General features: G+C 42.8%; 1 protein-coding gene and 1 long non-coding RNA gene across 3 annotated transcripts in view; one reads left to right on the forward strand and one right to left on the reverse strand.

Moving 5' to 3' along the window:
* The first annotated feature begins 6,067 nt into the window (after positions 1 to 6,067).
* The window catches only part of LOC137226119 (uncharacterized), a 38,335-nt gene continuing 19,793 nt past the window's right edge, over positions 6,068 to 24,609 (forward strand). The window contains exon 1 of the long non-coding RNA XR_010944190.1: positions 6,068 to 6,226. This is a non-coding gene — a long non-coding RNA (uncharacterized lncRNA). The remainder of the gene's footprint in view (positions 6,227 to 24,609) is intronic.
* SP100 (SP100 nuclear antigen) overlaps positions 8,926 to 24,609 on the reverse strand; it is an 87,667-nt gene continuing 71,983 nt past the window's right edge. Inside the window, exons 12-20 of one of the 2 annotated variants that reach the window (XM_067740276.1) lie at positions 23,636 to 23,682; positions 22,264 to 22,368; positions 20,405 to 20,547; positions 17,556 to 17,594; positions 12,972 to 13,087; positions 11,394 to 11,518; positions 11,045 to 11,112; positions 10,357 to 10,491; positions 8,926 to 9,218 (exon numbers count right to left, since the gene is read on the reverse strand). In XM_067740276.1, coding sequence (XP_067596377.1) covers positions 9,081 to 9,218; positions 10,357 to 10,491; positions 11,045 to 11,112; positions 11,394 to 11,518; positions 12,972 to 13,087; positions 17,556 to 17,594; positions 20,405 to 20,547; positions 22,264 to 22,368; positions 23,636 to 23,682 — 916 coding nt within the window. In that variant the 3' untranslated portion in view covers positions 8,926 to 9,080. The remainder of the gene's footprint in view (positions 9,219 to 10,356; positions 10,492 to 11,044; positions 11,113 to 11,393; positions 11,519 to 12,971; positions 13,088 to 17,555; positions 17,595 to 20,404; positions 20,548 to 22,263; positions 22,369 to 23,635; positions 23,683 to 24,609) is intronic. The other variant, XM_067740277.1, reaches the window with a different exon arrangement.

Here is a 24,609-nt window from a genome sequence, read left to right on the forward strand (position 1 = left end):
CTGTGTGTCCCTCTGTGCAGGGCTCCAGCCTCCAGGGTTAAGGTTGGGTTCCTTTCTTCTCCATCACCTGCCTCTTTAGAAAGTTAATGTTTTCCTCCACTTCACCTCTCTTCAGGCCCACCAATCTAAGCTTAGAGCCCATCCTTCCATAGTTAAAACGTCATGAATATGTCCCCTCATCCTGAAGGACATCTTTCTACTCAGTATCTTCTAGCATCTTTGAGGATCACAGTGCACAAAAAGAAACCCTGTGACTTTTCTTTTTATCCTGGGCAGGGTTAAAATTGTTGGCAGGGTTGCTATGCTGATTTCCATCCCCGCACTCCTCTCCAACAACCCGGCACATCTGAGAAGGCAAAAATGGCTTCTTTGAAGTTATTTTTTCTTCACTTTAAAAGGCTTTTTTTTTTTTTTTACAAGAAGAAAGAGTGTGAATGGATAGAGAAAGACAATTGCAAAAGCAGTCCCTGGGGATCACATTGATTCTACAGTTTTCACTGCAAATGTCTGATGGTCTCTGGTCAACATGGCTGTCTGAGATCTTACCTGGAGGGTTCTCTTAACTCAAGACTTCAGAAAGATGACCAAAGAATTAACGGATATGGACAGCCCTAAGATGAACTCCTGATTCTTCTTCTTGAGTGAAAACTCTCCTGAGCAGGGCTCTGGAATTGTCCCTTCTCTGGTTCCACCCGGATTTCTCTTTGGTCCTGATCCAGTTCAATTCTGCTCCGTGTGTCCTATGCGAATACTGTCCTGTCCTGTTCTGCCCTGTGTAGCTGCTTCCTTGTACTGGGGACTCTGTTACCCGATGGCAGGGGCATCTCAGTCTCTGTACCTGCAGCTGCTCCAAATGAAATCAAACTCTTTTTCAACTGTGAGGGACAGTGCTTTGCCCCAGTGCTCTCTGCAGAAAGACCTGTTGCCAGTTATTTATAGATCTGGAATTTTTTTTTTTTTCCTATTTGCATGGTTCTCTGCCTGCCTTTAGTATTCTCTGCTAGCTGCCTTTGCATTTCCCCGTTTTGTGAATTGTGAGCCTGGGTTGCCGTGGCAAGGGATTTGTAAGTGTGTTCTTTTCTTGCAACGGGTGTTCATTACACAGCAGTATAAAGCCATTAAACTTCCTGTGTAACTCTCTTAAGCTTCCTCCCTTAAGTTTAGGGGAACTTGTGTTTTATCATTTTAGAGTGAGCTAGTAAAACCCCTTGACAACTTTATGAGCTGAGTAAACACTCTTCAACTTTTTGTTTCTTCTCTAAAAAACAATGAAAATGGAAATAATGACAAAAATAATTATGTATTGAGTACATACCACAGACCAGGAGGTCTACTCTTTTCACATATTTAAAAATTTAATTCTTAGAACCACCCTAGAATTCTTCTTCTTATATAAAGAACCAAACACATAGGAAGTAATGTGCCCTAGGTCACTGAAAGTAAATTACAGATCTAGAACTCAAACCCAGGTCTGGCTGACTCCTAAGTCTTTGCTTTTTACACTTTTCACTGAATTTTGAGATCTGTCTCTTCCAAGGGCCATTGCAGCCAAATTATTTTCCGGGCTGGAGAGACAATGACAAAGGCCATGATCACCTCAGTGGTAAAGAAATTCAGTCAAGGACTGAAATTGCCCAGTGGACAGAGAATTTCTACCTTTAGATCTCTTGTTCTGTAACAACTTTTATTTCATTGATTAGCAGCCACTGAGGTTGCTTCTTTAAAAATTACTTACATGGAGGCCTAAGACATAGCAGCATCATGGAAGGTATTTATTTATTTATTTTAAATCATTTTTATAATTGAAGTGTAGTTAATTTACAGTGTTGTATTGTATACAACAAAGTAATTCAGATATATATATATATATATATATATATTCTTTTTCAGATTTTTTTCCAATATAGGTTATCACAAGGTATTGAATATAGTTCCCTGTGCTATGCAGTAGGTCCTTGTTGTTTATTTTATATATAGTAGTGTGTATCTGTTAATCCCAAACTCCTAATTTAACTCCCCACCCTGCTATCTCCTTTGGTAACCATAAGTTTGCTTCCTATGTCTGTGAGATGGACGGTACTTATTGCCCTGCATTAAATGGTCCACAATGACTAATGTAATGAAATGTACTTGGGATCCATGATGATGAAGGTGATGATGATGGTGATTTTCTTTTTTAGTCTGGGTTTATTTCTTGACTCCAAAACCAAAGTGTCAGTTCTTGGCCTTTTTTTCGAGTATGTTTTCCTTCCTCTGGAAGGTACAAGGAGTTATCTTTACTGGTTATACTCAGCTTGTAATTTAAAAAAAAAGCCCCTTTTGTAAAATGGGACTATACTCCAGATGTAGCTTCTTCTTTGGGAACTTGGTAGAAATGCAAATTCTTTGGCCTCCACCCCAGACCTCCTGAGTCAGAACCTCTGGATGTGGGGCTCAGCAATCTGTGTTTTAAGAAGCCCTGCAGGTGACTCTGGTCCTCAAGTTTGAGGCCCACTGGTGTAGACACTCACACGCATCTTGCCCCACTTGCTCTCCTAGGCAACTTCAACCTCTCGCAAGGCTTTGATGGCTTCAAATATCTTCAACCAAGATGTGCTTTCTGAGCTCTCAGCTCAATATATCTACCTGTCCACATGATGTCTCTATTTGGATATGTCACTGGGACCTCAAACTCAACATCTTAATAAACATTTATGCTTCAAGTTAAGTGGCATTTTCTCATTGGACTAGGTTTTTTTGGCCTGCCATCTCTGCCATTGCACTCTATTAGAATTCCTTTGTTTAAACTATGCCTTCTCTGCCACACCAGTGCTTGGCGAGGCCAGGGACTGGGTCTGTCTAGCGATGGCTCACTTAGGATCATGACTAATATTTACTGAGTGAATGAATGGAAACTCTTATGTTCTCTATACCAGGGGTTATGGACTGAACTGAAATATTAGAACCCTAATCCCCAGTGTGGCTGTATTTGGATATAGGGCTGATAGGAGGCAATAAAAGTTAAATGAGGTCATAAGAGTGGGACCTTAATCTGACAGGACTAGTGGCCTTATAAGAAGAGGAAGAGACACCAGAGAGCTCTCTTGCTTTCTCTCCACGTTTATACAGAGGGAAGATCATGTGAAGACACAGTGAGAAGGTGGCCGTCTACAAGCCAGGAAGAGAGCTCTCACCAGAAGCCAAACTTGCTGACATCTTGCTCATGGACTTCCAGCCTCTGAGACTGTGAGAAAATAAATGTCTGTTATTTAAGCCATCTAGTTGGTGGTGTTCTGTTACGGCAGCCCCAGCAGAGGTTGGGTTGACAAACGACGGCCCATGTGCCAAATCCAGCACACCACCTGTTTTTATAAATAAGGTTTTATTAGAACACAGTCATGCCATTCATTATGGCTGTCTCTGGCTGTTTTTGTGTCAGAACTGAGTAGTTGCTACAGAGACCTTCTGACCGGCATAGCCTAAAATATTTACTCTTTGGTCCTGTATAGAAAACATTTGCCCACCCTGATGTGTCTCCAGAAAGGCCAGATCCAGGTGCTGTTCTGTGCTATACTATGCTGAGCCCTCTAGGATGCCAGCCTGCCTGCGGGGACTTCATGTGGTCCCACAGCTAGCATAAACACACCTGAGCGAAAAAACAGTGTTATGGGGGAAAAACAACCTATTAGCTCGGAATTTATAAACAGGCTTTGGCATTTATTTGAACAAAGGAGGAGGAAAATGCTTACAACCAGAGACGGGGGGCCATCATGCCCCAGTTCCTTAACACATCGACTTACACATTCTATTTCATACATTGTCAAGAAAAATGAAGAGATTACCTGGGCATTCTTTTAATGCAGTGCTGGCTATGCAAATTTGATTGACCTTTTATGGCCTTGAATATTTTATAACTCTAAGAGGTAGACCTATAATAACAATAATGATTCTTACCTGAAAGCTTTGTAAATAATTCTTATCCATAGTCATACAAATGAATTTTGTCTGGGAGAGATGCAATTGATGACTCTCTGGTAGAAAAGATGATCTCAGAGAGTTTATGTCCCAGTAGGATATTAACCAGTTTTGTATATATTAGCAAATTCATTTCAGCATTTCTTTGACATAAATCTCAGTTCTTCAAAATCTCTTTTGAACTAGTTTTAAATATTTTTCTGGTTCTCTCATTCATGAAATGAACTTAAAAAACCACTGACACGTGTTTGTTTTATATATGTATGAGAGTTGTAAATTCTTTTGAAAATTATAACATGAATACAACCTATTCCCCCTTCCATGGGTTGCTTTGGGGTCAGCTGGGAAGGAAGAACCTCATGACATGCAGGTAAGAAAGATGAGAGCTAGTGACACTTAGCAAGGGATGGGGCAGTGGAACGTTGTGGACCACTATTAGCACTCTTCAAAAAGGTCATAAGGAAAGAGCAATGATAAACATCTGAAAGAGGTCACAGTATTTATCCACTAAAACATTGAGCATTTGTAAAGCATTCTTAATATTTGTGCTGGGGAGAAACACATTAAGGATTTCTTTGTTACTTGGGATTTTAACTTCCAGGATTTGTGACGTGAAGTTCTTTTGCTTATGGAGGCTGTTTTCCTCTTCACAAGGCTGGGAAACACTTAACTCCAGGCATGTTGCTCCTGCTGCAGATGCTTGCTTGTCCCCTGGCAGATGTTCTATGTGGATATAATTTCCTGGGGCCAGAGCCACGATGCCACCTTAGTTATGGCTGTCCGTTTGAGAAGACCCATTCTGTTCTCTGCGTAGGACTCCTCATGAACATACAAAGATTTTCGTTCTGTCTGACAACCGCACATTTCACAGAAAGAGTTTCCACTGGAGCATCACCTCTGGCACAGAGCCGCTTCTCCACCACCCATCACCTCCTGAACAATGGTCACATGCTGCACATTAACTCGCGTTAGACAGTACTTACGATGCTGCAGGGATGGAGCCCTCCCCAAGACGGTGTCCACTTACAACAATCCACTTCTCGTCTCCCCTGAAAAGACAACTGTCAGCTGTGGTTATGCTCACCTTAATACCCAGATTTTTCTTCTCTGTTCAAGGAGAACACCACCATTGAGATTTCTCTTGCAGGAAGCATTCACAGAGTAGAAAATCCATAGGGCAAGCCAATGGAAGTCGGCAGGCTCTGTGCCGAGGTGGAGGCGGTCCTGATGAATATCCAGGCACCATTTCACTGCTCTGGGACTTCAGATACCTGCTGGTTCACTGTGTGAGTCCTCTGAGGGGTGCTCACTTCAGAGTGTTCCCAGCCCAAGGGGAAGGCATCCCTGTCCTTGAGGACTCCTAAGCCCAATGAAGGCCTCAGGGACCTAGGAAAATGGACAGCTCAGAAAGGGGGTGGAAAAGAGTCAAAGACATAGGGCATCCTCACTATTTGAACTAAGACTTCTCTGTCTAGGTCATAAATCACTTATGGGCCTATGAACTGCCAAACAAGAAAACCATTATTTCACTCCCTTTTATTTAGAAGGAAATAATACCACTTCTAACCTTGATTTTGAGCTCTTTTCTTAGAGGGTTAAGAAGTGAATTCTACTTTTTCAGGAGAGACAACAGGATGAATTAGGAGAGGAAAAGGTTCAAGACATTTCTAAAGGGGACTGTGCAATAGCAATACTCAGCCACCAGAGGGCAGTGTAGACGTTCTGGAGGGTCTGGAGAGAGGAAAGGGGTACCGAGAGAAAGGACGGTAAAACGCAAATTTAAAGTTAAGTTTCGTCTGGTAAAGTTAGAATTAAAAACAAACAAACAAAAAACACCCGGTAGTAGAGTCTTTCCTTTCATTCTGCTCTGTGTGCTCCGGATGAAAACTGACACCGGCCGAAGGCTGCAGCCGATTCCTGGAGGACCCCAGGACATCAGGTCGCTGATTGCGGAGGTCTTGGGTCGGGGGTTAGGGAGAAGACGGTTGGGGGAGGGTGCTTCGGGAAAGTGAGTGGGTGGCTCCCAGCCGGGCTGAACTTGCGCTCCCAGCAGCTGACTTCCAGTAAGGGAGCTTGTGCAAGAAGGAGAGCGAATCCAGGGCTGGCGGGGGAGTCCCCGCCCCGTTTTCCGTATCCGGTGTTTGCTGGAAGAAAACCACTCCTGCCTGACCTTTTATTACCCAAGCTCTGCTTCCGTGGCTCGTCCTGTGACGCAGGAAGGGACTGGGTCCGAACAGGGTTCCTTCCTTTAGGGAAGAACGAGGTGCAAGAGGTAGGAATTCTTCCTCATTCTGAATTTCTTCACTTTTGTTTTCTGTTAAATCATTAAGGTTACCTGGTCACCTAGTTCACCGCAGGGTGTCGTGGAATTTAGGGAGAAGAGGAGTAGACCTCCTGGAAGGCTTGCTTAAAAGCTGGCACCCAGTGCTTTCTGCCACTGCTTGTTTGTAGATAGTCGAAACCAACAGAATAAGAAGCTCAGATGTGGCTCTGAGAAGTTTCTGGTATTGGTCAGGACCTGAGTGACCTGTAAGATCTCATTCTCCACTAGGCTGAGAATTTGCCTCCCCTCCACGCCATTTACTTTTCTGTCCCCAAATATGCTCAGCTCCAGTGTCCTGGCTCTCCAGAGAGCACCAGGTGACAACTTAGTTGGAATAATTAACACAAAGCTCCTGATTCAAATAATATGCGCCCCCTCCAGTTAGTAGTTTTAAAATTGTGGTAAAGTGTATATAACAATATTTATCATTTTAATCATTTGTAAGTGGATAATTTAGTGATATAAAATACATTCACAATGTTGTGTAACCATCACCACTATGTATTTCCAAAACTTTTTTGTCGTCCCCAACGTAAACTTTGTAGGCATTAAAAAATAACTTCCTCATTCCCTGCACATACACCCCCTTACGCGGTCCTGTACCCTGTATTCTACTTTTTGTTTCTATGAATTTGCCTATTCTCAGTTTCTCCTATAATTAGAATCATGCATTTGTCCTGTGTCTGGCTTATTAGCGTAATGTTTTCAAGGTCCATCCATGTAGTGGCGTATGCTAAAATTGTTATCCTTTTTTTATGGCTGAATAATGTTCCATTGTATGTATACACCACATTTATTTATCCACTCACCTGTTGGTGGACATGGGTTGTTTCCACTTTTTGGCTATTGTGAATAATGCTGCTATAAACATTGGTGTACAAATATCTGTTTGATTTCCTGCTTTCTTATGGATATATACCTAGGAGTGGAATTGCTAGGTTGTATGGAAGTTGCATGTTTAATTTTTTGAGGAGCTGCCCAGTTGTTTTCCCCAGCGGCCGTACCAGCAAAGCATGATGGTTCCAATTTCTCCACATCCTAACTAATGTTATTTCCTGTGTGTGTGTTTAAATTATTATTATTATTTTGCGGTGCGTGGGCCTCTCACTGTTGTGGCCTCTCCCGTTGCGGAGCACAGGCCCAGGACGCGCAGGCTCAGCGGCCATGGCTCACGGGCCCAGCTGCTCTGCGGCATGTGGGATCTTCCCGCACCGGGGCACGAACCCGTGTCCCCTGCATCGGCAGGTGGACTCTCAACCACTGCGCCACCAGGGAAGCCCTAAATTATTATTTTTATTATAGCCATTCTAGTAAATATGAAGTGATATCTCACTGTGGTTTTGACTTACATTTCCATAATGACATGATGCTGAACATCTTTTCATTTGCTTATTGGCCTTTTGTGTATCTTCTTTGTTTGGAGAATGTCTACTCAATTCTTTTGCCCATTTTTTAAAAATGGAAGTATAGCTGATTTACAATATTGTGTTACAGTGAAGTGATTTACAATATTGTGTACAGCAAAGTGATTCAGTTATATTATATATATATATTTTTTCAGATTATTTTCCATTATAGGTTATTATAAGGTATTGAATATAGTTCCCTGTGTTATACAGTAAATCCTTGTTGCTTATCTGTTTTATGTACAGTAGTTTGTATCTGTTAATCCCAAACTCCTAATTCATCCCACCCCGGTCTTCCCATTCCCCTTTGGTAACCATAAGTTTGTTTCCTATGTCTGTGAGTCTGTTTTTGTTTTGTATATAGATTCATTTGTATTACTTTTTGGATTCCATATATAAGTTATATAATATTTGTCTTTCTCTATCTGACTTACTTCACTTAGTATGACAGTCTCTAAGTCCATCCATGTTGCTGCATTCTTTTCTATGGCTGAGTAATATTCCACTGTCTATATGTACCACGTCTTCTTAAACCAATCGTCTGTTGATACTTGGCCCATTTTTGAATTGAGTTGTTTGCAGACCTTCAGGAAGTCTTTACACATTCTGAATATTAATCCCTTAACAGATATATGGTTTGTAAATATTTTTCCCCATTCTGTAGGTTGTCTTTTCACTTTCTTTGATTCTTCTAATTTTATTTATTTATTTATTTATTTTTTAAATTTTTAGTTATGTTTTGATTTTCCCTAAAAACTGACATATCATTGAGACTATACTGATGTTGACAGACCAGGGTTATAAATATATTTATGGGAAAAATTGTTGCATTAACTAAACAAGCTCTTGCACCAGGAACAGCCCCTGGGCATTTATATTCGACTTCTGCTACATTTCCAGGGGCAGGCCACCCTGATATGGCATGTTCATGAAAAGTAAGTAGCACTGAATACTGGCAAGTCCCCATATAACCTCTGCAGAAACGTTATATGGAAGGCATTTCTTCTGGGACTAGTAAGAACTTGCTGTTATTTACAGTAGCATGTTTCTTTCCTATTTTCATTTTGCCAAACTTTGAGTATTTGACAGTGCTTTTCTTTTTTGTTTTTAAAATTTTTGAATTTTATTTTATTAATTTTTTTATACAGCAGGTTCTAATTAGTCATCAGTTTTATACACATCAGCGTATACATGTCAATCCCAATCGCCCAATTCATCACACCACCACCCCTACCCCCGCTCTGAAGTTTAAGATTTTTATTTAGAAAAGTAAACGAGCAGGAATGTCAGTAAAAAAAAGTTTGAAAAAGAAGTGTGTTATTCACACAGCAACAGGAAGTTGGTCAGTGGGGCCACAGGCACGATATCATGTAGCAGTGGAGACTCTGAAGGGGGAACTAGAAACGGGCTACATTATAAAAGATCGGCTCAAACCGACTGCTGTTTGTACTTATTTCCTGGATGCCAAAAACGTTTTTGAAATCACTCTCAAATTCGGCTTCTAGCTGAAGCCCCAGATTGATGAATTTCTTGTTCTGAAAAAGCAAAGGCAAAAACAATGATAGCCATAGATTGCTAATGAGCTTAGACTCTCAATGTTTTGGTTAATCAGAGTTTTATTTTAGACCATCCCAAATGTTAAGTGAGAATTAATCCAGTTGAGGATAGTTTATGTTTCCTGATAGCTGGATCATTTCTCTTTATCTGGAGGACAGAGGAGCAAAAATGGCGCTATACTGCAGTCTAATTCTTCATCAGAAATTTACTGATTAATTTAAAAAATTCTAGTTACTTGATTTTGAACACAGCCCATATCCCTTGTGACACCATAATAGTACAGAAATGTCTAAGGCAAGTTCGTGGTGCCTTCCTTTATCCTTCATTCCCCACCCCTTGAGGTGATCCTTGTTAACTTTTTGATCCAACACTAGGAAATTCTAATGTAAAGAAATCCAAAATTTTGAAATTTGAGAAATGTGATTTGGTATCTTCCTTTAGAGATGAGAAACACGAGTAGCCTTTAAAATGTGCTTCTAGCAGATGAGAGAATTGGCTTCACTTCTCTACGAGCATCAAGGCCATGAGGGTTCTGCCTATAAGAAACTTTCCATGCTCTGCGTCCAGAGTGCAGTACTGGAACTGCTGGAAATAGGCAGATGCCCAGGTGTGGGGAGATCCCTGTCCACTCCTTCCTGAGGGCCCGGATGCCGGCGGGCAGTTACACAGCAACCAACTGCACATGGACATACTCTGTGCCTCTGCATCCAGTCTCCCTAGGATGGTCCCCAAGTCTGGGCCAAGTAAGGACCTGAGCCTGGGCCAATTGCAGGGACTTCTGAGCCACACACAGTGCTGCCAGGTCTAGTAAAAAAATAAAAAGCACTTCCATTTCCGGTGGAAGGGACTAGGTCTGCAATCCACTGTTATCTATGGGCAAATTGAGTATCTAGAAGGAGTAAATTCTGAGGTCCTAGGGTAATGTTTCCAATGATACCTCTGGTCTGTTATTATCTTCCACACCATAGTCCACAGGGCTTGGAGAATACTGCCAGAATTTTTACCTGTTTGGGCTTGCCACATGATAAGGGAAATTGTAACATTGACCTGATACAAGAAGGTGAAAGGCAAAATGACTTAATTGAAAGAAAAATAGAAGCAGGGAGAACTGTTTACCTTGTAAAACGCCCTGTGGTTCTGGAAGATGAGACGCATGTCCCGCACAAACTCCCGTACTCGGTGATATATGTTCATCGTCAGATTTTTCTTGATTTTGTTTAACCACATGGGCTTCTCCAGGCCTTGAGATGTCTTTGTATTATGTTGACAAAAGTGCCAAAGGGCATTAGCATGGTTCCAAGTCTACCTTCTACAGATTCCCACAGTTATGGACTGAGTGCTTGTGTCCCCCAAATTCATATGCTAAAATCCTCACCCCCACTGTGATGGTCTTAGGAGGTGGGACAATTGGAAGATAATTAGGTCATGAGGGTGGAGCCCTCATGAATAGGATTAGCACCCTTATAATAAAAGGACGCCAGAGACCTCTCTCCCTCCCTTTCCACCATGTGAGGACAAAAAGAGAAGTTGGTTGACTGCAACCTGGAAGAAAGCCCTCATTAGGACCTGACTGTGTTGGCACCCTGATCTCGGATTTCCAGCCTCCAGAACTGTGAGAAATAAATTCCTGTTGTTTAAGCCACCCAGTCTATGGTAGTTTGTTACAACCGCCTAAGCTTCTAAGGGCTGATTGAGCTGTCTAAGATATTTATCAACAAGGCAAAGATAATGGCAATGTGTACCCATTGGATTCATATCACAAATTCAACAAATGTCAGGTTGGGGTTTTATTGCTGTTACTTACATAATATGGTTCTGAGGCAAAAAAAGAGCTTTTTGGAGAGCAATAGACCTTTAAGAGGAGGAACTCAACTTCTGCAAAAGATAGAGGAGATTTTAAGTGAAGAGCAGCTTGGAAAGAATGAGCTCTTACATATGCTCAGATAAATGCACAACTCTCCAACCTGCAGACCCCTGAAAAAAACACAGAATGGGAATTTTCTGTGGCATAGGAATTTTGGTGTCAGGTAACGTGATCAGAGCACAGCAAGCGACAGCAGTTTGCCTTGGGCACCGTTCCTCCTGCCCCCTGCAAGATGGTGCTTCTTCTCTTGTGTAAACAGAAAGGAGGAGGCTTAGGTTTACATTTCAACTCACTAACTTCTCTTTACTCAGCATCAGCTTCTTCAGGACCTCAGATTGCTGATGACATGGTTGGCTTTCTGGGCACCTTTCCTGAAGATCCTTTATCTTGCAGAAGGTGCAGCTCCATGGGTTCCTGAGAGGTCGGATATAAGGTCAGCAAAGGCAGTTTCTCTGTGAATCAACCATTGTTTCTATAGCTGTTAAAGTCCTCTGTTCAGGAATGACTGGTAGTTTCCACCTGTATTCAACTTCTCTCTGACACCCCTCTGCACTAGAGCCCCATTTGGGCTCAACTGCCGAAGACAGCCCTCCCATCAATAACTGTAGAAGGCTAAGTAAGGTGCCATGGTGCGTAAGGACACTCATTCACTTCAAAACTTAGGTTCTCATCTGAGCCACTGTGAGTTTGGTAATGAATTCTGCCTGCCCGAAACGAGAAGGGGAAATTGGTACCTTAAGTACTGGAGTCTTGGGCCTCAATGAGACATCAACTCAGTAAAAATCAGGAAAACAGCCCTTCTTCTCAACTTTGCTGAATAAGCACAGAGCATAAGCCATAGGCATCGTTTTTTCTGGCATTGTCATCTCTGTGTCTAGCATCTGTGATGCAGAAACTTCTTGGAAAGGAAATCTACCAATAGAGTGACAGGTATCTTCCATTTGCCCCTAGATCTCCACTACCAGGTTCTCTGTGCTGGGGAGCTCTCAATTCTCAATAATCTGAGACCTGGATACAGTGATCCATCCTAGAGATGTCATTTAACCTCTCTCTTGGCCACCCCAGTGCTTGCTCAAGGGGCAAGCATTACAGTGTCCACAGTGCAGGGGTGGGGACTCTACATGAGCTCAAAAAAACGTGGGGCTTTCTGCCTCTGCAGATTGCCCAACTGCAGAGGTTTACGCTGAATCCTGCGGTGACACATTCTCTGGGACTTACATAGGAGCAGATGAATTACACTAGACTCCTCCCATTATGGAGGAACAGTGCTCTATCCTCATAGGAACAGACATAATCCTGGTAGAGATCATCCTTGGCCACAGCAATTCTACCACTTCTAGAATGCCTTATCAATCTACGTGTTAGCTCACATATCATCACATCTGACCGAGGATACACTTTACAACAAAGGAAATGCAGCAGTGGACTCATACCCGCAGAATTCAGGGATCTTATCATGTACCCTGTGATTCAGGGTCAGATGACTTGATAGACTGCCGTGATCACCTTCTGAAGGCTCATCACAGTCCCAGCTTTGTCAGCTATGTGATGTTCCCATAGCAGGTGGTATATGTGTTAAACCAGCAGCTAATGTATGGCAACGTAACCCCATCAAAGTGCATGGGTGTGGGAACCACCTGAGGGACGTGGGGGTTACTTCTCTATTATACCTAATCACCACTTGAAGAGTTTTCTTCTCATTAATCTACTGCTGCCAGCACTGTTCTTATTTCTGGATCCTGATGCTTAAGGACTCTTCTTCTGAATCAAGACACATACAACCAGAGAAAATTGCAGGCTGAGTGTGCATGGTGGGAGGAGCTGTACCACAGGAAGGAAGGGCAGGAGGGGGCCAAGTCTCACTAACCTGTCAGCATCTTTAGGTGGGATGTGGCATTTCTCATGAAAGAACCTCGAACAAGTATTACAGGAGAACAGCGCGGTCTTTCTACGGCATACCTCACATTCATTTGAGTTTTCTGGCTCGAAGGGGAGGTAATATAGACATCACTGGGATCAGTGAGACCCTAGATAGTCGACACATTGGTACTCTAGAACACACAGCATTTACTTGTACCAAGGTGATACTTGTAAACCTTTCTCCTCAAAATAGTAAGGAACAATACTGAGTGGAGATTTCAGAAGAAGACATGCTGGTTTGCAGTGAAGCTCAGGAGGAAGTGGCTGTGTGTTAGACCTTTAAAGTTTTCTTTATAAAGACAGAGATTCTGACACAGGAAGGCTTGTAACAGCAACAAAATAGGATCAATTAAAGATAACCTGAGAAATTTATTATTCTGCAGGCAAAACCTAACTCAGGAATACAGTGTTTTATCTAGTTGTCTACCATGCATCATCTAAATTGCCTCATTGAAGAGTGATTTACTGACAATTTAATATGACAGAATAAACATCTGAGATATCCCTGCATCCCATTTTCTTGGCCATAAGTTCTCCATGAGTTGAAGGGCCTGGGGATGAGTTTCTGGTCTATGGATTTTGTGCCTAGAGGGCCCCTGAGCCTGTGACAGTGCCTCTGGTTGGAAAGACCATGGGCACAGATAACCCGGTGGATGCCAGGGATGACAGAGCTCTTTGACTCTGGGAGCCTAGGGGAAGCTGTCCTATGACTTAACTTGGCGAGTAAGGTGTGGAGGTGCCATGTCTCAATGGGTAGGGAGTGTGGTAATGGCAACCACTGGAGTTGAAGGCCAAGGCTTTACCCTAATTTTCTGAGCCCGTGGAAACCTGGTGCTTTGTCCTGTATAAGGAAGATGGATGGGGCCACAAAATTAATTGGTGCTGGATTTTTCATCAATCTCAATATGTGGGACCTTTAGCCAGATTTTATTTCATTTGTGAAGTTAAAAATTTGACAGTGTTTGCATCTAAGTATCGTGGAGTAACAAACACACGTTAAAACAACAGAATTTATAGACCAAAATAAGAATTGTTCAAGGAATGAGCCCATTGGTGGGCAAGGGGAATTACATTTTTTCCTTTTCTTTTTGGTGTTAATCTATGTGGCAATAACATGTGAATCCCTATATATTACAATTTCTATGTATGAGGGTCGTGTGTCTGTGCTGGAGAAATGGCCAGAGGATGGGCACCTGGCCCCTCTCCTGGGCCACCTGAGTGGAAAGAGAACCATGTGGTGAGGAAACATTTCATCCAATGGGTAGCAGCTCTTCATCATAGATGAAGCTATCCTTTCTACACCATGGGCTGGAAGAAGGAATTCACATCCTTGTGTGACAATCTACATACAAAACAATGCATAGACTTGGGGACTGGCCCACCCAGTGATGGGTAGCTGGGATTTTGGTGGGTGGTGAGGAAATGGGGAGGTGGCAGGGAGTGCCATTCCGCCTCTTCCTTCTAGAAACACTCTTTATGCTTCGTTCCATGACACTCCATTCTCTTAGATTTTTTCCTAGCACTTTGCTTCTTTTTTTAAGCTTCCTCACTTGGAAAGTTGGAATTCTGTAGGGCTCTGCCCCATGTTCCCTGCTCATTTTACTCTCCTAGATGGCCACGACTACTCCCGTGACCACACCTACCACATTTGTCCCTAGGCTTTAAGATCTGTGTCTCTGGTCTCTTTGTGAGTCCCTGAGCATCCAAACTCTACTTTCCATCATCTCCAATTAGATGTCTATCATCATGTCTAAAACCCATATTGCCCCCAAACCACAGTCCTTGACTTCCTGTCTTGAATCTGCTCCTCTTTCAGTGCCCCCCTCATCTCACTAAGCACCCCACCATCCACCCAGGAGCCTGGAAGTGAACACAGATTCCTCCCTTTCCTCACCCCAGACATCCAGCCCATCACCAGTCCTGCTGTCATTTTTAAATATCTCATCTCATTCTTAGTGCTTCTGTGAGGTCCATTGCTTACAAGAATGCAGAGCCCCTACTTATAATACAATATTATGAGCCAAAGCAAGATGTCCTGCTATTTCCAAATCATAACAGAATATCATCCCTGAGCCCAGTGAGCTGAGGTGAATTGGAACACACCTCAATTTGTAAATTCTTTTCATCTATAAATTCAATATAAGAAGAAGAGACACAAAACTCACACATGGGAGGAAATTCTAGGCCGTAAGCTGTATCTCGTGCATGTGCTCCCTTTCAGTAGGAGAGCTCGAGGAATGGCCTGTTAGGGACATCCTTGGGGACATCCCCACATAGACTTGAGTGGCCCTGGCATGGGGCCATGTAACCGCTTTTCCTTTTTCTCATCCTAATGGATGCTGACCACTATTTTTAGGCTACTGGCTCAGAGTTTCTTATGCCATTTGGTCCTGAGAGGACACAAATGGCAGAAGCCAAGAGGCTGGGAAAGGAAGAGATGCTCTGGAGAGACCCTCTGAGAACTGAGGTGGTCACACCTTAATAGCTGTAAGCGCAGAGGGAACAGAGAGAGGGCGCCTGTGATAAAGGGTGGGAGACGGTCAACTCAATTGATTAACCCAGACTGAATTACCCTTGACTCCCTAGGACTGGGCAGAAACATTTGGCCTTAATAGCATCTCTTTCTTCAGAAAACCCAGTGGATGCAGAGCTTAGTTACTGAGTCTTTAGCATAAAGTCAGTTGAGCTGGTAGCCCCAGAAACCAGCTTTGTGAAGACCTCGACTTCCTGGTTTGACTGAGATGACCAAGGTCACTGCTGTTGGAAGTCAGGAAAATGGAAGTTTTTCTATTTCCTTTTTTCACTTCACATGTTCTCTCTCACACCCTGTCTTGGAGAGGAAGACATCAACTATCTGACTGCCTTCCCTGAAATCCACACAGCATAGAAACCACTGGTCCATGAACTTCACTACTTTGAAGGAGAGAGAATTTGCCTTCATAGATGGAACTGCAGTCTGCAAAGCCCCTCTGTTGGGGCCAAAGGGCCTCTACACAAAGGAAAGAGCTTTCCAGGTCAGCAGCCTCTCCCACAGGGCACACCTGCTTCCCAATCACTCTATTCTCTAAAGGGTCATCTCCATAAAGGAAATAAAGTTTCCCTTGAAAAAGGACTTAGCATAAGTGTGTGTGTGCATGTGAAGGAGAGGTTTTGTTTTTTTGCTTTACCAGGTGACATATGGCTATATATCCGTTCCAAAGGGGGATTCTACATTAGGTCTATAATAGGTTAGCTAGAGTGACCATGAGATGTTTCCATTTTGCTCAATTCTTATTTCATTAAAGCTAGAACCCAGAAAAACCAATGAAAATAAAATCAGTGTTGCAAAAGCAATAGTCATTAAATGTACTTTTTTGTGCCTTTCAAAATCATACTTTTCCAGCTCCAACTCCATCTTTTATGTCTAATTTTAAGATAGTATGCCCTCTGTAATGGCCTATATGGGAAAAGAATCTTAAAAAAAAGAGTGGATATATGCATGTGTATAACTGATTAACTTTGCTGTACACCTGAAACTAACACAACATTGTAAATCAACTATACTCCAAAAAAAAAAAAAAAAAAAAAAAAAAGACAGTATAGTAAGAGTTCCATTCCGAGAGTGCCTTTGTAATTCCAGCAAAGTTAGCCTAGGTACCCAACTAACACAATCGGCTATACAGTACTGTACTGTAATAGGTTTATAATACTTTTCACACAAATAATACATAAAAAACAAACACAAAAAGTAAAGAAAACTTTTTTTTTTTTTTTTTTTTTTTTTTTTGCGGTACGCGGGCCTCTCACTGTTGTGGCCTCTCCCGTTGCGGAGCACAGGCTCACGTAACGTTCTACATTCGGGCCTGCACCTCAAAAACTAACAGCGCCTCTTCAAATGAAGAAAATCCCCTTGCCATTTCCTACGTTGTGAATCTCTTCGGTTCTTCAGTTACTTCTTCCTCTTGCCTCTCTCTGTCCTTCCTCTGGGCCTTCAATTCCTGGGTCTTCCTAGCAGTACCAGCTACATCACCACTGCTTTTACACTTGCTTTCGGACAACCTGAGCTTGAAATAAAGACACTGTACTACTGTACTCTCTACAGTCCTGTACAGTAAAGTACACAAAAGCACAACCACTTGTAGAGGATGCGTGCACGTTACAATGTACACCAGACATGGGAACTAACTTAAGTGATTGGACGTGCGAACGCACGTTCGCATTTTTGAAAGCTCGCAACTTGAAGGTTCGTATGTTGGGGACTTACCGTATGCCATTCACATATTTTTCTAAAACAAATGTACAAGGTCAGTTCTGCCTCATTATATATTTTTAAGGATTACCCCTGCACCTCTATCTCAAATGTTTTAATGCTCAAAGAAGTCCTGGCCGCACACGCTGAAATGTTTGGAAGTAACAAGTGTAAAAAACACCATATTATAAAATCAAGTTTCAACATAATTGGTTAATTTAGAAACCATAAAATAAAGCCAGAGAGATAGAAAGTCAACAATGTGGTAGATGAGACATGGCCAGAAGGTCCTGTGATAATTACCTTTTTTCTTTTTCTTGATGGGTCTCGTAGAAATCCTTCCTGAAAGAAAAATGAGATTCATGCTGTGATGGGTCCTTGTTTCTACTTTGTGAGATCGGTAATTCCACTACCTTCCCCTCATGTCCCATTATCAACATAAACTCAAGGGGCCTTCATGGAAAATAACCTTCCTCTCCAAGTCTGTAACATGGTGCTCTCTGTTATCCAGACTCAGCTTTAAAGCCAGCTTTAAAAACTGCATCCTCTCTCTTGCTCTCCTTAGAAAGTTTTGCCAGATTTTCCTTTACAACCGTGTCTACACCCACCACTTCCTTTCCATTCTCCCAGTACCCCTCTAGCTTTTATCTTTATACCTTGCGTGCTATAGCTCCATTGGCACACACCTGGTGAGTGATTGACAGCTGGCAGACCCCATCAGTGGCCTTGGACACACAAAGGTATCCAGGCCTTCGGGGAGACAAGTGGAAAAACCTGTCATATAGTGGGGTAAGGATGATAAAGTGTAAACTGTGCTCTCATGGAGTATTTTGGGATCCAGAGATGGGTGAGTATAGTAGGCTAAATAATGCTCCCCCGACCCATGAATTTGTTCTAATCCCCCGACCCATGAATATGTCAACTTACATGGTAAAAGGAACTTTACTAATGTAATTAAATGAAGGAGCTTGAAATGGAAGATGATTCTGATTATCTGGGTAGGGCCAATGTAATCGCAAGGGTCCATACAAGAGTGGGTAGGAGGGTCAGAGTGAGTAGTAGGAGATATGTTGACAGAAGAAGAGGTTGGAGTGATGTGAGGAAGGGGCCACGAGCCAGGAAATGAAGGCTGCTTCCAGAAGCTGAAAAAGGGGAGGAACACATTCTCCCTGGAAGGCTCCAGAAGGAACCACCCCTGCCGACGCCTTGACTTGAGTCCAGTGAAACTGATTTCATACTTCTGGTCTCTAGGACTGTAAGATAATAGATTTACATGGTTTCAAGGCACTGAGTTTGTGGGAATTTTTTATAGCAGCAATAGGAAACAAATTCAGTGAATTTTAAAGGACTTCAGCACAGAGTGTGCTGTTTGAGCTGGGCCTTGCAGGTCGAATGGGGTGGATCAGGCAGAAAGGTGGTGAAGGTCATTTGAGGTCTCCATGGGTTAAAGCACTCTACCCTCTTATCCATCTTGCATTCCTTGATCAGATTCATACCTCTAAAACACTCTTTCAACTTTGTCAGTCCCTAACCCAAACCTCCAACAATTCCTCCATGATTAAATGAAGGGTTCAGCCTCCTTTCTGGGGCCGCAGGACCTCCACAATCAGCCCAGCTCATGTATTGAGTCTTATAACCCACAACTTCTTGACACTCCTGGGGAGGATTTTCATGCCATCCTTTCTATATAGAATTCCTTATTATGACATTTTTGCTTGTCAGAACTATTCTTCTTTTAAGACCCAGCTCAGTGCAAACTGTTCCATGAAACTGTCCTCAACCTCAAAGACAGAAATGAACTTCCCTCCCCTAAGCTTCTGCATCTCTTCCTGCCAGAGAATCTCATTATGGCATCTATGAGCTGTGCAATCCTATGCTTATAAACGTGCAGCCTTCCTCCTGGTTAGGGGCTGGGGGCCACACCTTACAGTCCCTGTGGCTTTAGATGTATTCAATAAATATTTGCTCATCATTAGAGTGGCACAAGGAAGGACCATCTGGGGCACATGACAGAGTCAGAAGGCATGGGTTCATCTGTGACAGAGACCCGGCCCGTTTTGTCCACATCAGGGGCCGAGATGAGAACCAAAGGGATATTTTTTTTTTTTGCGGTACGCGGGCCTCTCACTGTTGTGGCCTCTCCCGTTGCGGAGCACAGGCTCCGGACGCGCAGGCTCAGCGGCCATGGCTCATGGGCCCAGCCGTTCCGCGGCATGTGGGATCTTCCCGGACCGGGGCACGAACCCGCGCCCCTGCATCGGCAGGCAGACTCTCAACCACTGCGCCACCAGGGAAGCCCCAAAGAGATATTTTTAAATTCATTTAAAAATATTATTTTTCAAGAATGAATTTCAGGTGGCTATCCAGAAAACACTCATTCTGATATATTATTTTCAGACACATAGTTCTATTATTGTTACTTTCAACATTGGCCCCCTCCAAAAGTCTAAGACCCTCCCACGCCAAATTTAGTTTACTTTCCTGTGACCAAATTACCCAGTGGCAATTATTAGTGGCAGTGCCAAGGCCATAATTTACTGTCCTACCTTCAACAATGTAAGAGTTTGAATACTATTCAGCCATAAAAAAGAACAAAATGTTGTCATTTGCAGCAACATGGATGGACTTGGAGGGCATTACATTAAGTGAAATATGTCAGATGGAGAAAGACAAATATTGTACGATATCACTTACATGTGGAATGTAAAAAATATAACAAACTAGTGAATATAACATAAAAGAAGCTGACTCATAGAGAACAAACTAGTGGTTACCAGTGTGGAGGGGGGGAGAGGCAACATAGAGGTGGGGGAGTGGAGGTATAAACTATTGGGTGTAGGATAGGCTCAAGGATGTATTGTACAACATACAGCCAATATTTTGTAATAACTGTTAACTGTAAGTGGAAAGTAGCCTTTAAAAATTGTATAAAAATTAAAAAAAATTTTTTAAGTGTAAGAGTTTATGCACTTAGAGGATTAAGCTGTAATGTAAGCCAGCAAATATAACAGCCACATGGAATGTTAGTGATAATATGCGCATGTGACCCAGGCAAGGGGCGTCATGATGGTTTTCTGGAAATTCTGCTAAAGCTGGAAGTTGATGACTTGTGGCACTAAATCCTTTATTGTAGCACTTTGTCACTAGAATACCTGAATCAAGGTTTTCAGGGGCCATCCCCCGCAGCGCACACTCAGCTTCCAGTTCTTGGACGCTTCGTGGTTTCCTTCAATTTCAAATTCCCTGAGGGTGAACCAATTTTCATGTGCATCCTTTATACACTTCTCCGAGGTGCCTGTGAGACCAAGACAAGCTGAGCTCCCTTTGTGGCCAGGGTGTGCCCCCAACTGTGAATACCCCAGAACCTGACCTCCCGCCACGTGAATCTGGGCTACTCGTTTTGGGTTCATAATCTACAGCAGGATAGCTGAGTCCCCTCTCTGGGGCTCTACAGCCGTCCGAAAGGGGAGGGCAGGAGCAGACTTCCTGCCCTGTGTGCATACTCTGACCCTCATGCAATGAGAAGGACAGTGATTACTACCAACATTTACTTTAAAAAAATATTTCACTATATTCAAAAGAGAAAAAAATGGAGGACTCTGAAGAATAGGCAAGATTCTTTCCCTTCCCTTCTCTGAGACCCGGGATAGAGCCAGGCTGAGTTTCTGAGGCAGCAGATGAGGTCACACATGGGGCAGTGTGGCAACTGTCACCACAGCCATGTCTGCCTTGTCCTGTACAAAAGTTGATCAGCCAGTGAATGGCAATCAATTATTGCAATAATATTTTGGGCTCATAGCTATTTTTTGTTAAAAGCAATTGTAGAAATGTTATCAAGTGGGAAAAGTTAAATTATATATATGCTATACAATCATGGGGAAAACATTTATACTTCTCGGTACCTAAAGCACCATATTTTGGGAGGAGGGAATCAATTATGGTAGATGAACATTTGTACTGTACTTTAACAGTTGTAATTTGCAAACTTTTCTGTTATCTTGTTTTTTTCTCATAATAATATGGTGAGGAAAGTTTTATTATTATTTCCATTTTGTAGAGGACAGTTCAGGATGAGAGAGACTTAGTAACTTGGCCCATACAAAATAGACACTCTTGGTACAGCTGAAACTCGAATCCCAGTCTTCTGGGTCTAAATCTTGTGCTTCTCCCAGTTAGCACAAGGCCATACAGATGTTATAGGGAATGTGGCTGTGAAGGTTGCTGTTGCATTTCTCAAATGTGTACATCTTCCATTCTGTTATTGAAGCACTTGCCCCTGTATTGGGGGCTGGATGGGCACCTGTGGACCTTTTCCTTGGGGGAAAGTGGAGATGGCCTGGTAGGCTAATGTTTATTAATTTTAAAAGAGTGGGAATGCCATCTTTCCTCCAGCCTATCTGGGATGCTGTGTGGAAAAGAGCTAACAGAACAGAACTGAGGCTGCTTTCTTGAGAACGTCTGCTTGCAAGGTTGGCGCCTGGCTGGTATCTGGGAACTTGGATTTGGGGAGGGGTCTCACCACTCCCAGAACTGAAGAGTAGCTCACTGTGCCTTAACTGTTTATACAAACAGTATGGTTTATGTGAACACCTGCCTTCCGTCTGGGAGTTTGGAATTCTGGCATGTGCTAGGCAGGGGGTACTTATGTAACTAACCCCTGATAAAAACCCTGGACTCTCAGGCTCAGGGCAGCTTCCCTGGCAGACAACATTTCACATGTGTTGTTACAATTCACTGCTGGTGAATTAAGTGTGTCCTGGTGACCCGACTGGGAGAAGACTCTTGGAAACTGACACCTGTACCATGGGCCTTTTCCCTTTGCTGATTTTGCTTTGTATCCTTTCAATTTAATAAATCACAGCCATGAGTTCAACTGTATGCTGAGTCCTTTCAGTCCTCCTAGTGAGGCACCAAACCTAGAGACCCCCAATACAGGTGTCTACCCCCTGTATAATATATTATACACATGGGAGCTTTCCAGTTGAAAAGTTTAGAAGACCACGAAGCCCACCTTCTTTCATTTTCTCCTTGTATAAAATCCCCTTCGCCTCACCACAAGTCACAGGAAGTTCAGGAAGCTGAAAATCCATATTTGTTTCTTTGGGAATTCTTGGACCTGCAAGGAAGCATTGGTTTCTTCATTCCACCTTGCTCTAAAACTGTGTACCGTCTCTCCTCACCCATCTTGAGATCCTTCTTTATAACTTAAAATGTAATGGAAGGATTTCCCCCATGAATTAGGTACATTTCTAGGCAGATTAGGTACATAAAGATAACGTCACCCTCCACCACCATCTTCTAAAATCCTACATACAAACCTCTTGTGGAAGGATCTGATTCCCAAGCTTGCTGGCCCCAACTACCTATTGCATGATAATTTTCCTCCTGCTGATTTGAAGGAAGATTTATAGTCATATTATTGCTTTGAAGTTATGCAGATGGAGAAAAAACCCTCAACTTTTAATTTTTTCTCCCCATTTGAGGGCTCACCTGGGGAAAAAAGGAAGATTGCAATGGGACCCCCAGCAGGGGCAGTGTCTGTCTTCCCACCTTGCTCTCTGTTTCACTTCTCTCTCATGTGAGCTTTCTCTGTGGCTAGAAGGTAGTTTGCTCTAGAAGAAACTGCACATTGCTCAGGGAGAGGGTTTCTGTACATCCTTGGGTGAGGGTGCTGGCATCTGATTCCTCTGAAGCAGGTGTTGAAAGTCTTAGAAAGAATGTCAGTAGCAGGAGCACCTTCTCTAGCCCTTCTGACCAACATTGAGGAGGATCCTTTAGACAGGTCTGGGGGCTTCTCTCTGGATGGGGAGGGTAGGCTGTCAAGAGCCCTTCCAGCGTCAGTTCTATTAGAGCTGGGGTGGGTGTAGGGGACCATTCAGTCTAATTCACCTGCCAGCCACCAATTTACAGAGGAGGAAATTGAAGCAAGAAAGAACAGTGGACAAACCAAAGTTACACAGTCAAAGGAATTTTAGGAATTAGGACATAGGTCTTGTGTTACCACCCAGAGTCCCCCTTGGTGGGGAGCCTATGGCTCTCTACATGGGCAAGACAAGGGCGAGAGAAATATCATGCGAGTCATACCTTTTATATATTTTTCTTTGTATTTCCCTCCTCAAAAGTTATCAGTGCAGTGAGAGGAGCCCTGCTGAGGCCCAAGGAGGCCTGGGGGTCTCTCGCAGATCTTCTGACTAATCAATGGAGTGCGTGTTATCACCATCCTGTCATGTGGTCGAAATTGACCAAGACCAAGGACTTATCCTAACGTTTGCTATCGGCTCTGTAAGCCAATTAAGAAAATGTATTGATCACTAAAAATATGGATTATAAGATAAAAATTTAGATGTTTAATTATTAAAATTGCATTAATCACTTATTTTTACCTCTTTTTCTGCCTCTTTTCAAAGGCCCAGTGTTGATTGTTTTTCTCCCCGAGGAAGTAGAAAAGTAACATAAATGTCTCTTTTTATAACATTGCATTGCAAATAGTAGTGTTTTGCAAAAATACCATTCAAATGTCACTTTTTAGGAGTTTACCTAGTACTTCAAGAAAAATATCAAATGCTTAGATCAGGAGTTAGGAACTTTCTCTGTAAAGGGCCAGATAGTAAATATTTAAGGTATTGTGGACCACAATCTCCTTTGTGACTACTCAACTCTACTGTTTTATTGTAAAAGCATCCATAGACAATTCATAAATGGAAAGATGTGACTGTGGCTACGTTCTGATAAAAAATTATTTACAAAACAATTCATGGGGCTTCCCTGGTGGCGCAGTGGCTGAGAGTCCGCCTGCTGATGCAGGGGACACGGGTTCGTGCCCCGGTCCGGGAAGATCCCACGTGCCGCGGAGTGGCTGGGCCCGTGAGCCATGGCCGCTGAGCCTGCGCGTCCGGAGCCTGTGCTCCGCAACGGGAGAGGCCACAACAGTGAGAGGCCCGCGTACCGCAAAAAAAAAACAATTCATGGGTTGAATTTGCCCTGTGGGCCATAGTTTGCGGAACTCTGGTCTAGACTTGGTTAGTTACAAAGATGATGTTTAACTGAGATATATCCTATATTTCTTTTACTCCAAGTCGTTCCAAATAAAACTGAAACCGTGTTTTATGTGTTTCCCAAGCAACAGAGCAGCAAGGTGAGAAGAGTAATGAAGTTGTACATCTTTTGAGTCCTTGTTGTGTGCCAGGAACTATCCTTAGACCTTGCCTCTATTAATTTACTTTATCCTTAGAGCAAATTTAGTCAAATTAGGGACTTAGTCAAATAGGGACTAATACTATCCTTATCTTACAGATGAGGAAATTGATATGCACAGATATAAATGCAAATTAACTAAAAGCATCGAAGATTTACTTTG

This window comes from Pseudorca crassidens, chromosome 6 (genome assembly GCF_039906515.1).
Source record: "Pseudorca crassidens isolate mPseCra1 chromosome 6, mPseCra1.hap1, whole genome shotgun sequence".
In the NCBI taxonomy this organism is placed as follows: domain Eukaryota; kingdom Metazoa; phylum Chordata; class Mammalia; order Artiodactyla; family Delphinidae; genus Pseudorca; species Pseudorca crassidens.